Source organism: Piliocolobus tephrosceles, chromosome 17 (genome assembly GCF_002776525.5).
Source record: "Piliocolobus tephrosceles isolate RC106 chromosome 17, ASM277652v3, whole genome shotgun sequence".
NCBI lineage: Eukaryota > Metazoa > Chordata > Mammalia > Primates > Cercopithecidae > Piliocolobus > Piliocolobus tephrosceles.
The window spans coordinates 22,709,137-22,722,031 of record NC_045450.1 but is presented as its reverse complement, the minus strand read 5'-3'; the positions used below and the strand labels follow the sequence as shown (position 1 = coordinate 22,722,031).

General features: G+C 47.7%; 1 protein-coding gene across 1 annotated transcript in view; it reads right to left on the bottom strand.

Annotated features, from left to right (window-relative positions):
* Nucleotides 1–2,026: 2,026 nt before the first annotated feature.
* Nucleotides 2,027–12,895, bottom strand: part of CACNG3 (calcium voltage-gated channel auxiliary subunit gamma 3) — a 108,381-nt gene continuing 97,512 nt past the window's right edge. The window contains exons 3-4 of the mRNA XM_023189325.1: nucleotides 9,772–9,912; nucleotides 2,027–3,080 (exon numbers count right to left, since the gene is read on the bottom strand). Coding sequence (XP_023045093.1) covers nucleotides 2,569–3,080; nucleotides 9,772–9,912 — 653 coding nt within the window. The 3' untranslated portion in view covers nucleotides 2,027–2,568. The remainder of the gene's footprint in view (nucleotides 3,081–9,771; nucleotides 9,913–12,895) is intronic.

Sequence of the window (12,895 nt, the reverse complement as noted above, 5' to 3'; positions counted from 1 at the left end):
GTCGCTCTGCTCATTAGCACCCAAGACACTTACTTTCTTTGAGCCTCTATTTCCTTACCTGCCAAAATGGAGATGATAATTCCTACTACACGTGGTTCTTTGGAGGACTAAATGAGATAATTTAATGTATATGCATGCCATTTGCATGCAATGACTCAAGTGTTGAACAAAATGAATTGTCCCTAGGTGCACTTCACAATGAAATTCACTGTGTGAGTTTGGCAAGGTACTAGTTTCCCAGTACTTCTGCCCCATAGTGGGAATAAAATTTGGGCAAGTCACAGCACTTCGCTTTCCTCAGTTTCCTCATTGGTAAAGTGGAGACTTTAGGAGGTATTTTCTTCATGGGATTACTGGAGGGATGAAATGATTTTGTATGTGTATGGCAGCAGAACACAGCCTGGTACCCACAGTATCTGTTAGGTATGAGCTCTCAAGCCTGCAACCCTGCCTCCTAGCTTGCTGGAGTCCTAAGTGGGAAGGCTCCTCAGAAGTGTGAAGACCTGGATGTGTACCAAAAATTCTCAAGGAAATCACTGTGGGCATAGGTGACATATTTCTTGTACTTTTTTGTTTTCTTTTTTCAGACAGCATCTCACTCTGTCACCCAGGCTGGAGTGCAGTGGCATGATCATGGCTCACTGCAGCCTCCACCTCCCTGAGTTCAGGTGATCCTTCCATGTCAGCCTCTCAAGTAGCTGGGACTACAGGCATGTGCCACCATGCCCACCTAATTTTTGTATTTTTTTGTAGAGACAGGGTTTCATTGTGTTGCCCAGGCTGGTCTTGAATTCTTGGGCTTGGCCAAGTGATCTGCCCACGTTGGCCTCCCAAAGTGTTGGGATTACAGAAGTGAGCTACCATGCCCGGTCAACATATTTCTCGTGCTTTCTAACATCAAATATTTAAAATATTCATATCCTTCCATTATCTCTTCCCAGAGCCTTCAGAGCCTGTGCATATACTCTCTCTCTCTCTCTTATATAAAGTAACTTCCATTCGGCTTTTATCTTGCTACAGTAACACTTACTGTGGCCTGAACTGTTTCTCCATCCACCTTCCCATTCCCCTGAAATGCGTATGTTGAATCCCTAACCCCCAGTGTGATGGTATTTGGAGATGGGATCTTTGGGAGATAATTAGGGTGAGATGAGATCACGGGGGTGGGACCCGTGGGACCCACACTGTGGGATCTGTGGCTTTATGAAAAGAGAAACTGAGAGAGAGAGAGAAAGAGATCACTTTCTTTCTATCATGTAAGGACACAGCAAGAAGGCTGCTGTCTACAAGTCAGGAAGAGGAGCCCTGAGCAGAAACTGAGTTACCTAGCCTCCAGAACTTTGAGAAGTAAATGTCTGTTGTTTAAGTTACCAGTCTTTGATTTTTTTATTTTTAAGAGCTGGGGTCTCAGCTAGACTTGAACTCTTTAACTCCTGGGCTCAAGTGATCCTCTGGTTTCAGCCTCTAAGGCTGTAGTCCCATGAGCTGGGACTACAAGCTCATGCCACCTCTTCCGGCCCATTTTGATATTTTTTTGTCACAGCACAAGCAGATCAACACCATGCTTACTCTGCCTAAAATCCACCCAAAACATTGAAAAATATGTATTGATTGTTTACAATGTGCTAATCATTTTACACACAATGTTTTATTTAAACCTCACAACTCTGGAGGAGAGTGCTATTATCATGTTCCATTTTACAGATGAGGAGACTGAGGCTTGAGGCTTAGGTGACTCGCCCAAGGTCATAGAGCTATTGCGTGCCAGATTTACATCTTGAAAACCAGCATTCACTCACCCACCCCCAGGTAGCCTCCAGGAATTCAAGCAGAAGGGCGTACTGATTTGGACATTTGTGGGAATACCTTACTAGCTTCCAAAGTTACAAGGTGAGCCTTCGTAGTGGCTCAAGTGTGGATGAGCAAAGTTCAGCTTCCAAGACGGACGTGAGACAGTTTGGAGGCAGGGGAGTGAGTTTGTGTAGGAAACACCCAAAAGAAACAAAACACCCTCCGGCTCGGTTGGTTACAACAAGGCAAAACCTTTAATAACATGAGTGCTTATTACATTAGCTGCTTCGGGGCTCTGACATCTTTGATTTCTGGTCATGTTTTTCTAACACATAAAGGTGAATGCCTCCCTCAGGCCACCTGGGCGGTGGTTGGTTTCCTGAGGATTCGTGTGGGTAGACAATGGGGACAACTATGAACGCGCCTGATGGAGATTCGGAAATCCCCCCTGGCCACCACCCGTGACTTTTAGTAAAGTCCTCTTCCAAGGAGGGAAGAATGTGGAGGTCCTTCCAGTAAAGAAGGAAGAAAGGAAAACATCTGGCACAGATACACAGAGAGAAATGACATTAAGGGATTGGCTTGAAAAGTTAGGGAGGATGGAGGGGTTAGGACTTGGAGGGTGAGGGGCAAATGTGGGAGAGGGCTGAGTCCATTTGGTTTCATTCTTTGTAAAAAGTAATACCATCACGAGGACCATGCCATGCAACCTCAGAGACTTCTCTGTACACTTCCCCCAAGGCTGTGCTGGGCGTGGGGCAGAGGTCAGAGGTCAGTTCAGACGGGCGTGGTGCGCCTGTTGGCCGGATTATTATGCAGTGACTCTTTGAACTCTTTGGGTGTGGAATTGTGGAACTGTAGAAAAGCGTGGTCCCGGTCGGAGTTGAGGAGGGTCCCCATGGTGATCTTTGAGGGGTCCCGGGAGAGGGTGAACATCGAGATGTCAGTGGAAGGGATGGTGTGGAAGCCTTTGCTGATGGGGGACAGGTCTCGGGATCTGGGCTCGGTGGAGCGAGAACTTGACCGCCTCCGGAATCGATACCTGTAGGGTGGGAGGCGGGCAAAAGTAGATTTCTTCAGGAACTCCGAGTGAGATTTGGCTCGTAACTGCTGATGTTTTTCAATATAGATGTGCACGGCAACCACTCCTACAATTTCTGCGATGATGAAAGAGAAGGCTCCGAAATAAAAGGACCAACCATAGGAGTAACTTTTTTTGGAGTCACGCTGCCCGGGGTCTCCAGCGTTGGCTGATATATAAACTATGATGCCAATGATGTTGCTTAACCCTAAGAGAAGGGGAAAAGAAAAATACATCCTTTATAAACCTCAGCGAGAACTGTCACTTTCCATCTTAAAATATTTATAGAAAATGTGGAGATAATGGGGAGAGAGGCTAATGGATTATAGCTGGGAACTCCAACCACCGAGATCTTCTTGCATGGTCTGTCACTTGGGAAAGGAAGAATTCTGCTGCTCAGTTCCAGGCAATGTGTATTCAGCTAAAGAATACACCCTACTCCTACAGCAAGTACAGAAGAACTCAGAATGCACTTATTTTTCCCCTTAGAAGCAATTCATCTCATCAACACTTAATCTTTGGCACTAAGTCATGAAGATTGTAAAACGAACAAGATACACGCCCCTGCCCTTGGATTCTTTACCATTAGTAGCAAAGACTGACATGTAAATGCAATTACAGGAAAATACAGTAAGGGTTCTACCGGAGACACATAAAAATGATTCAGGAAGAGAAGGAGAGAGAAAGACTAAGAACCTGGCACTGAAGATGAGGTGACATTTGAGCCAGATCTGAAAATTAAACAGGGGTGAGCCAGGAGATGAAAGACTGTTGACGATGGCATGTGAGAGAAGGCAATGAGAATAACTTACTAGGGTTCTAACTTGGGTGCTTGGGAGGCTGGTGGCATTTTGAGCTCAAATAAGAGGCAGCAGAGAATCCAGGTTTAGATAAAAGAGGAGGTTTGAACACATTAAGTTGGAAGTGCTTATGGAAAGTCCAAATGGAGCCGCTCAGTGGAAATGTATGGGTCTGGAGCTGAAATTTGGGACAATAAATAAACCCATGGGGAAGAGGTGGGAGCTTACCAAGGCTTCTTATCTGCACAGGATATGATAATGCTTCAGATCAGCTGTTGTTTGAGCACGAGGGCACCAGGACTTGGGGAACAGGAAGCTGTTACCTCCAACAGGCAAGGCTTGCAGACTTAGCTTCCCAGAGTGCCAAAATTGTTGGAAATAGCTGCTTAGCCCACAGGAGAGGAATCAAATTCCTAGGTAGTGGTCAGTAGGAGCAGGAGGTTTGTGGGGCTGTGCACATCTCTGCCTACCTTTCTCATGTTCTTACTCCGAAGGGGATATGTCTCTTTTTGTCCCTTTGTTTCAAGGGCCTCCTCCAGGGCTTGGTGCCAACAGTGACTCATGGAGGTTGTTGGTACACCAGCTGCCATCTCTTTGCCTCTAAATTTAGGCTACCTGTAGGGTGGTGCTAAATGGAGGTTGTCCCTCATTATAGTTTCCGACAACAGTTGGTGAGTAACCATTTCCAGGAGCCTCCTGAATTCTCTCTCTGTTCCTTGAATGTTCCATACTCTTTGTGGGCATCCCCAAGATCTCCCTACAGTCCAGCAACCAAAGGGTTAAACCTTGGTAGAGCAGGAGACACAGGACTGGGCTCCAGTGCCACCCTTCTGATTAGCTGGTGCACATCCAGTAGGATTATTTGTTTTTGTTGTTGTTGTTGTTGTTGTTGTTGTTGTGTTTTAGAGATGGGGTCTTGCTCTGTTGTTACCCAGGCTGGAGTACAGTGGAACAATTATAGCTCACTGTAACCTCAACCTCCTGGGCTAAAGGCACCCTCCCTCCTCAGCCTCTGGAATAGCTGGGACTACAGGTATGTGTCACCAAGCACAGCTATTTTAATTTTATTTTTTAAAGATGGGGTCTTGCTATGTTGCCCAGTCTGGTTTTGAACTCCTGACCTCAAGTGATCCTCCCACCTTGGCCTCTCAAAGTGTTGGGATTACAGACATGAGCCATCATGCCCAGCCTCAATATTTTGAATAGGACTTCTGATTATATTTCATCTAAAACTTGTCTCCAGAGTACATGGCTAAAATCTGCTGCTTCTCTCCTGCCTCCTCTTGGCTCTACCCAGCACAGACATTCAGCAGGTAGGCAGCAAGTTCTCATCACTGAGCTATTTCTTATGATGGGGGCTGACACATCCAGCTCTGTGTCAGGCTGCAAGAAACCACAGGGTGACAAACGGCTCCTCTTCCTGGAGCGTCAATTTGGCTTGAAGATGAGTAGGGAAGACATATTCTTTTATATTAAAATGAACATGGATATAATAAGGAGAAGGCAGAATTCACATGAATTTTTAAGTCAAATGGGAGTCAGACTTCAAAGACCTCTCAGCTCAATGAAGGTGGCTTCTATTGATGTCCCCTGACTCCCCCGGGCCATGTTTTTTCTCTCCTCTGCCGTGAGGAATATTTTGGTGGCAAAGTTTGGAAAGTCCCCAAAGAAGGTCTTTCTGGCGGCAACGCAGTGGGTAGTGGGGAGTGGGGGAAGGAAAGAAAGAAGTTCAAAGAGAGGCTCAGATGTTAGACTGGGCTGATAGGAAGCCAAGTGAGTTGCCAATGATTTACAGGGCACTTACCATGTGCCAGGCACTGTGCAAAATCTTTATATGCATCCTACCTATTAATCATTGCAGCAGGGCCACTTAAAAAATGATTTCCCTTTTACAGATGGGGAAACAGACACAGAGAAGGTAAGTAACTTCCCATGTCGAGCACAGCCATTAAATTAAAAGTAATTGCAAAAACCACACTTATTTTTGCATCAACCTCATAGAAAATGGTTGAAATGAGATTTGAATCCAGAGCTCTTAGCCATGGTGGATTTAGATTTCAGTAACAAGGCTTAGGGAAAACAAGACGTGAGTAGGCAATTGCTTTGTCCTACTTTCAGACTGTAAACTCCCTGAGGGCAGGGACTAGGCTTATCTCCTTCCTTGCTATGGCCTTAACTCCCAGACCAGAGTCTGATTCATAGCAAGAGGGCAACGCATATTGAATGAGTGAGTGAATGGAGTTGATATGAGAATTAAATGGTACATTGTATGTGATAATAGCTACCATGTGTTGAACACATACTGGATGATAGGCACCACTCTGCACATTTTATCGCTACCAACTCATTTAATCCTCTTAACAGCTTCAAGAGGTGAGGCCATTATGATTCTCATTTTTCAGATGGGGAAATAAATGGAAGCACAGAAAGGTTAAGTGACTTGCCCAAGGTCACACAACAGGAAAGTTGTAGAGCTAGATTTGCACCAGGCAGCCTGACTTCAGAGCTTACGCTCTTGGGCATTCTGCATAGTATCTGACACACAGTAGGTGCTCAAGAAAGGATTGTTTTCTCTTTTTTTCCCCCAGCACTCTTATTTACTCTTTTCAAAGGTTGTTAATTGCTTGCCTCAAATGATCAACCTTAGCGTAGATGAGCAAAGAAGAGCCTTCGAGAGTAGTGAATCCTCCAATCCTTTCATTTTAGAGGTGGAAAAACAAGATCTTCAGGTTCTTTGGGGAGATCAGTGGAAGGGTCTGGGATTAGACCCCAAGCCTCTGCCTCCACAGACTCACACGCTTTCTAGTTCCTACATGTCTAATTTACCCGCCATCCCTCACAATACCTGTTGTAAGAAGAAAGTTGCTGGTGACACACTCTTCACTAACAATCCCCTTGGGGGACAAAATAATGATCTTCTCTTGTTCTCAGGAAACTGTCACATCAGCATGACACTGGAACTGATCCCCTGGATTGGCCAAGACCAAGCGCCTGGGAGGTCTGGACGGGGCCACCAGTGACGGGAGTGTGCAAAGAAGTCCCTGGGTTTGCCAGATGCTAACATCTGTCCACACAGAGCAAGGTAGGGGCCACTGCCACCTGTGGGCTGATCTCATTCCCCTGGGGCAAGATGGCAGTTTTCTTTCTGGTCTGTTGCTTGAATCAGTTCTCAGAGACTCAGTTTTAGATAGTCTCCCTTTCTCATCTTATGGAGGGGGAAGCAGTGCAGAAGGAATTCGCGCAAGATCTTGTGGGGCTCCAGATTTTGGAACTGTGTTGTTGCTGCTTTTCTAATACTGGAAAATCATATTGTGCTTTCTCTGTATAGTCTCTGATATGGTTTGGCTCTCTGTCTGCACTCAAATCTCACCGTATTTTAATAATCCCCATGTGTAAAGGGTGGGGCCAGGTGGAGATAATTGAATCAAAGGAGGAGTTTTCCCCATACTGTTCTTGTGGTAATGAATAAGTCTCAGGAGAGCTGATGGCTTTTTGTTTTGTTTTGTTTTGTTTTTGTTGTTTGTTTTTGTTTTCATTTAGACGGAGTCTCACTCTGTCACCAGGCTGGAGTGCAGTGGCACGATCTTGGCTCACTGCAACCTCTGCCTCCTGGGTTCAAGCGATTTTCCTGCGTCAGCCTCCCAAGTAACTGGGACTACAGGTGTGCACCACCACGCCCAGCTAATTTTTGTATTTTTAGTAGAGATGGGTTTCACCATGTTGGCCAGGATGGCCTTGAGCTCCTGACCTCAGGATCCACCCACCTCAGGCTTCCAAAGTGCTGGGATTACAGAGGTGATCTGATGATTTTGTTTTTTTTTTTTTTTTTTTTTTTTGGGGGGGAGTCTCGCTCTGTCGCCCGGGCTGGAGTGCAGTGGCCGGATCTCAGCTCACTGCAAGCTCTGCCTCCCGGGTTTATGCCATTCTCCTGCCTCAGCCTCCGGAGTAGCTGGGACTACAGGCGCCCGCCACCTCGCCCGGCTAGTTTTTGTATTTTTAGTAGAGACGGGGTTTCACCGTGTTAGCCAGGATGGTCTCGATCTCCTGACCTCGTGATCCGCCCGTCTCGGCCTCCCAAAGTGCTGGGATTACAGGCTTGAGCCACCGCGCCCGGCCGATCTGATGATTTTGTAAAGGGGAGTTCTCCTGCACAAGCTGTCTTGCCTGCTGCCATGTTAAGACGTGACTTTGCTCCTCCTTCGCCTCCCACCATCATTGTGAGGCCTCCCCAACCACGTGGAACTGTGAGTCAATTAAAGTTCTTTCCTTTATAAATTACCCAGTCTCGGGTATGTCTTTATTAGGCAGTGTGAGAACAAACGAATACAGTCTCCTTCCAGCAAACCCCATGCAGCTGGTACTATTATCATTATGATTATGACTATTTTGAGACAGAGTCTTGCTCTGTCACCCAGGCTGGAGTGCAGTGGTGTGATCATGGCTCACTACAGCCTTGACCTCCCAGGCTCTAGCAATCCTCCCACCTCAGCCTCCTGACTAGCAGGAACTATAGGCACCCACCACCACGCCTAGCTAATTTTTAAACTTTTGTGCAGATCGGGTCTCACAATGTTGCCCAGGCTAGTCGTGAAGACCTATGCTCAAGTGATTCTTCTGCCTCGGCCTTCCAAAGTGCTGGGATTACAGGCACGAGCCACCAAGCCCAGCTGCAGTTGGTACTATTATTATTTGCCATGTTATAGTCAAGGAAACCAAATTACAGAGAGATGATCACATTTCCCAAGGCCTGATTGGTGGATCCAGGATTGAAATCCAGGGGGGTTGCAAGCCACTCTTCCTCACCATTTTATGCTGTCCACCACTGTCCCCATCCCAATCAGTACTCTGCCATCACCTTGCAAAGTTTGAAAGTCATCACCAGAGTCCAGCCCGGTCTTCCTCCATCCCTGCACTGTTCTTTGCTTCTCTACAGCATTTCATCCAGATGGCACTGATCCACCCCAAGAGGAGTGGGGTAGGAAGAGATGGTAAAGGGATGAAAGCAAGGATGGAGGATGAAAACCCAGAGGGAAGCAAGGAAGACAGGACACCAGTGAAGGGATGGAGGTGGAGGGAGGTGAGAAAAGGCAGAGAATAGGACCCTTTTCTGAGGTTGTCTCTCAGCGTCCTTGCCACCCTGTGCCTTCTTCTGGTCAGGGCTGCTATTGACTATAAGGTCTTCCCCCAGAGCATCTCAGGCTGCTGGTCTTTACCTTGTTCCCAGAGATGCGTGGAATAATAAGAGGATTTGAGCACTTCAAAAGCTGGATGGGGCTGGACCCTCGTGATGACTTTCAAGCTTTGCAGGGTGATGGCAGAGTATTGATTGGCATAGGAACAGTGGAGGAGAGTATAAAATGGTGAGTAAGAGAGGCTTGAGCAATAATTAGCTGGCAAACACATATCTCGAAGGGCCAGAGATAGTACATGAACATGCCCAAGTGAACACAAAAATGCACCTCTATATTTTTACGTTTACTGATTTATTTTTTAGAGATGAGACCTCACTTTGTCACCCAGACTGCAGTGGAGTGGCAAGGTCTTGGCTCACTGTAGCCTTGATGTCCTGGGCTCAAGCAATCCTCCCACCTCAGCTTCCTGAGAAGCTGGGACTACAGGTGTGCGTCACCACACCCAGCTAATTTTTTAATTCAAATTGTTTTTTGTAGAGATGAGGGTCTCACTACGCTGCCCAGGCTGGTCTCGAACTCCTGGACTCAAACAATCCTCCTGTTTTAGTCTCCCTAATCAGTTCATACGTACCACATATGCAAGCAGCAAGCATGTATGTACACTCTTATAAATCTTTCTCTCCTTCTCTCTTTCTCTCTCCTGCGCCTTTCTTTTTCCCTCTCTCTGTTTCAATCTCAGCTGATCCTGCCATGCTGTTTCCTCCCCGTTTTTCCTTCATGCCGGCTTTAGCTAGAATTTTGGCATCTTTGGTTCTAATGAAATTCTTTGAGTTCTCATCCTTAGCACAACTGGAGCATTTTCTTGCTCCTTCCCTGGAGGGAGCCCTGAATAGCATTGCTTCCTCCATGTGGCCCTGGCTTCGGTTTGGTATCTGTGAAGATCTCAGGGCTGGGGCCAGACACTCACCTGCAGAGACAAAAAAGATGCCCGCGCTGAGAATGACATTGTGTCTGCTGCGGTGGAACTCGCTGGCTGCCACGCAGAGCCCGCCGAAGAACAGCAGCGTGACACTGAGGATGGGGAAGACACTGGAGGCCCTCACAGCTCCTGCGGAGAGAAGGAGAGAGGCTTCTGCCTGTGCTCAGCCAGCCCCTGGGGTCCTCCCACTGCAAGCGTAGGGATGCCTGAGAGGAAGGCAGCACACACAGGAGGAGAACAGAGCCCATGTCTAACATGAGCATGAGACCAGGCACTCAGGGCCTGTGCTTAGAAGGAGTCTTAGCACTTGGGGTTGAGGCTCTGCAGTCACCATCCTGAGAGTCTTAACAATTTTATAATTGAATGTGTGTTTTATAAGTGAAGTCGGATGGGACAATGACACACGCGCTGGGACTTGGAGACTTGACTTATGTGGAACCCCACTCCCTACCTCCCCGCCTGTCACCAGCACCTTCCCACCTCCCTGCCTCCCTGGAAAAGGCTCTCAAACACCCGTTCTCCCTCCTCAGCCCAGCGACTACTGCTCCTGCTTTGCCCTTGGTGGGAGCCCAGGCACGGACACGGGGAGAGTCAGAGTTGGGTGCAAGCCCCACGTCCCTGGGAGGGTTTGCACTCACCAGGAGAGTGTCCCCACACCCAAAGAGAGTGATATGAAACGGCAAATAGAAAACACCATGATAGATTGAGAGAGATCACAGAAAAAATGAAAAGTTTTTTGTTTTGTTTTGGTTCTTTGTCTGAGGTTTTTTGAGATGGTGCTTATTCTGTCACTCTGGCTGGAGTGCAGTGGTGCAATCATGGCTCACTGTAGCCTCACCTTCCAGGCTCAGGCAATCCTCCTGCCTCAGCCTGTCAAGTAGCTGGGACTACAGGCATGTACCACCATGCCTGGCTGATTTTTGTAGTTTCTGTAGAGATGGGGTCTCGCTAAGTTACCCAGGCTGGTCTAGAACTCCTGGCCTCAAGTAATCTTCCTGCCTCAACTTCCCAAACTGCTGGGATTACAGGCATGAGCGCCCGGCCTAAGTGCACAGGATTTTCATTTCACACTAGAACCTGCAAATGACGCAGCCAGCCCTGTATACAGGGACTCCCATCAGTCCACATGCTGCTCATTAAAATGCTGAGTCTTTCCCTGCACGCATCTACATTTGCATAGTAGAGAGTGTGACAACACCCATTGAATACCCATTTAGTCACGAATGAACAAATGATTTTGCTTATTCATTCGACAAATATTTCCTGAGCACCTAATAGATGCTAGGTGCTGTGGCGGGTGCTGCAGTCATAGCTGACATGTTTAAGCACCGAAAGGGTGCAGGCACAGCCCTTCAGAAGGGACACCGGCTGAGGAGTCGAAGCAGAGTCCTGGAGGTCCCTGTGTCAGCTTCTTGCTAAATACTTTCTGGATCATGGAAGGCCCTAAGGTACTGGGAGAGGGGCCCCATGTGGTTGGGGCCCCAGTATTTACCCATCCAGTATAAGAGTATTTTCTGGTGGATCCAGGCCAGAACACATCAGCTGAATAAATTCTGTGCTCATTGGTTTACCAAGGAGCCAGGGGTCCTGTTCTCATGGGGCTTATGCTCTAGTAGCAATGACAGGCAGGACCAGCTACATAATTTACAGGGCCTTGTGCAACACAAAAATGTGAGGCCTAGCTGGGCATGGCGGCTCAGGCCTATAATCCCAACACTTTGGGAGGCAGAGGTGGGTGGATCGCCTGAGGTCAGGAGTTCAAGACCAGCCTGGCCAACATGGTGAAACCTGTCTCTACTAAAAGCACAAAAATCAGCTGGGCATGGTGGAGGGCACCTGTAATCCCAGCTACTTGGGAAGCTGAGGGAGGAGAACTGCTTGAACCCAGGAAGTGGAGGTTGCAGTGAGCCGAGATTGTGCCATTACACTCCAGCCTGGGTGACAGAGCAAGTCTCTGTCTCAAAAGAAACAAACAAACAAAAAATAGTGAGGCCTCTTGTTTCAGAATTGTTAAGAATTTCAAGATAGTGACAGCAGAGCACAGAACCAAGGGTGGGGCCCTTCTGAGGTCCAAGCCCTGTGTAACAGGTAGGACCACAAGAATCCTACGCCTGTAATCCCAGCACTTTGGGAGGCTGAGGCGGATGGATCACCTGAGGTCAGGCATTTGAGATCAGCCTGGGCAACATGGCAAAACCCCATCTCCACTAAAAAAATAAAAAATTAGCCAGGCATGGTGGTGTGCGCTTGTGTTCTCAGCTACTTGGGGGACTGAGGTGGGAGGATGACTTGAGCCCAGGAGGCGGAGGCTGCAGTGAGCCAAGATTGTACCACTGCACTCCAGCCTGGGCAATAGAGTGAGACCTTGTCTCAAACAAACAAACAAACAACAACAACAACAACAACAACAACAAAAACCCCATAACCCAGGCAAGAGCCCTGCATAGCTTGGACTTAGGGGAAGACCTGAGGTGGTAAGATGTGGCCAGATTCAGGGTGTACTTTATATTTTGAAAGTAAAGCCAACAGAATTCGCTGATGGATTGGCTGTGGGCTGCTGGTTGTGTTTGGTCTTAGGTGCTGAGCGAATGGAGGAGCTTCCCCTGACCAACGACACATGCGAGGTATGTGGGCCAGGGAGGGACACGAGTTTATTTTGGCTCAGGGGTTCAAAGCTTAGTTCACATTAGTCAGTGTTCAAGCCTTTAACCTCCATATTCACTAGGTGTTTTTCTGCCTGTTTAGCTCCGGTCATTTTCATTTGCTACTGCACTTTCATTCGTTTGTTTGTTTGTGTTTTCAGTTTTCTGAAAATTTGGTAACTTATTTAACCTGTGGGCCCAGGAGGGATGAAGGGGGAGGCCTGAAGTGGGGGGCTGAAGGCACACAGGTGTGAGGAGGTCAGGAGATTGAGACCATCCTGGCTAACACGGTGAAACCCCATCTCTACTAAAAATACAAAAAATTAGCCAGGGGAGGTAGCGGGCGCCTGAAGTCCCAGCTACTCGGGAGACTGAGGCAGGAGAATGGCGTGAACCCGGGAGATGGAGCTTGCAGTGAGCCGAGATCGCGCCACTGCACTCCAGCCTGGGCGACAGAGCAAGACTCTGTC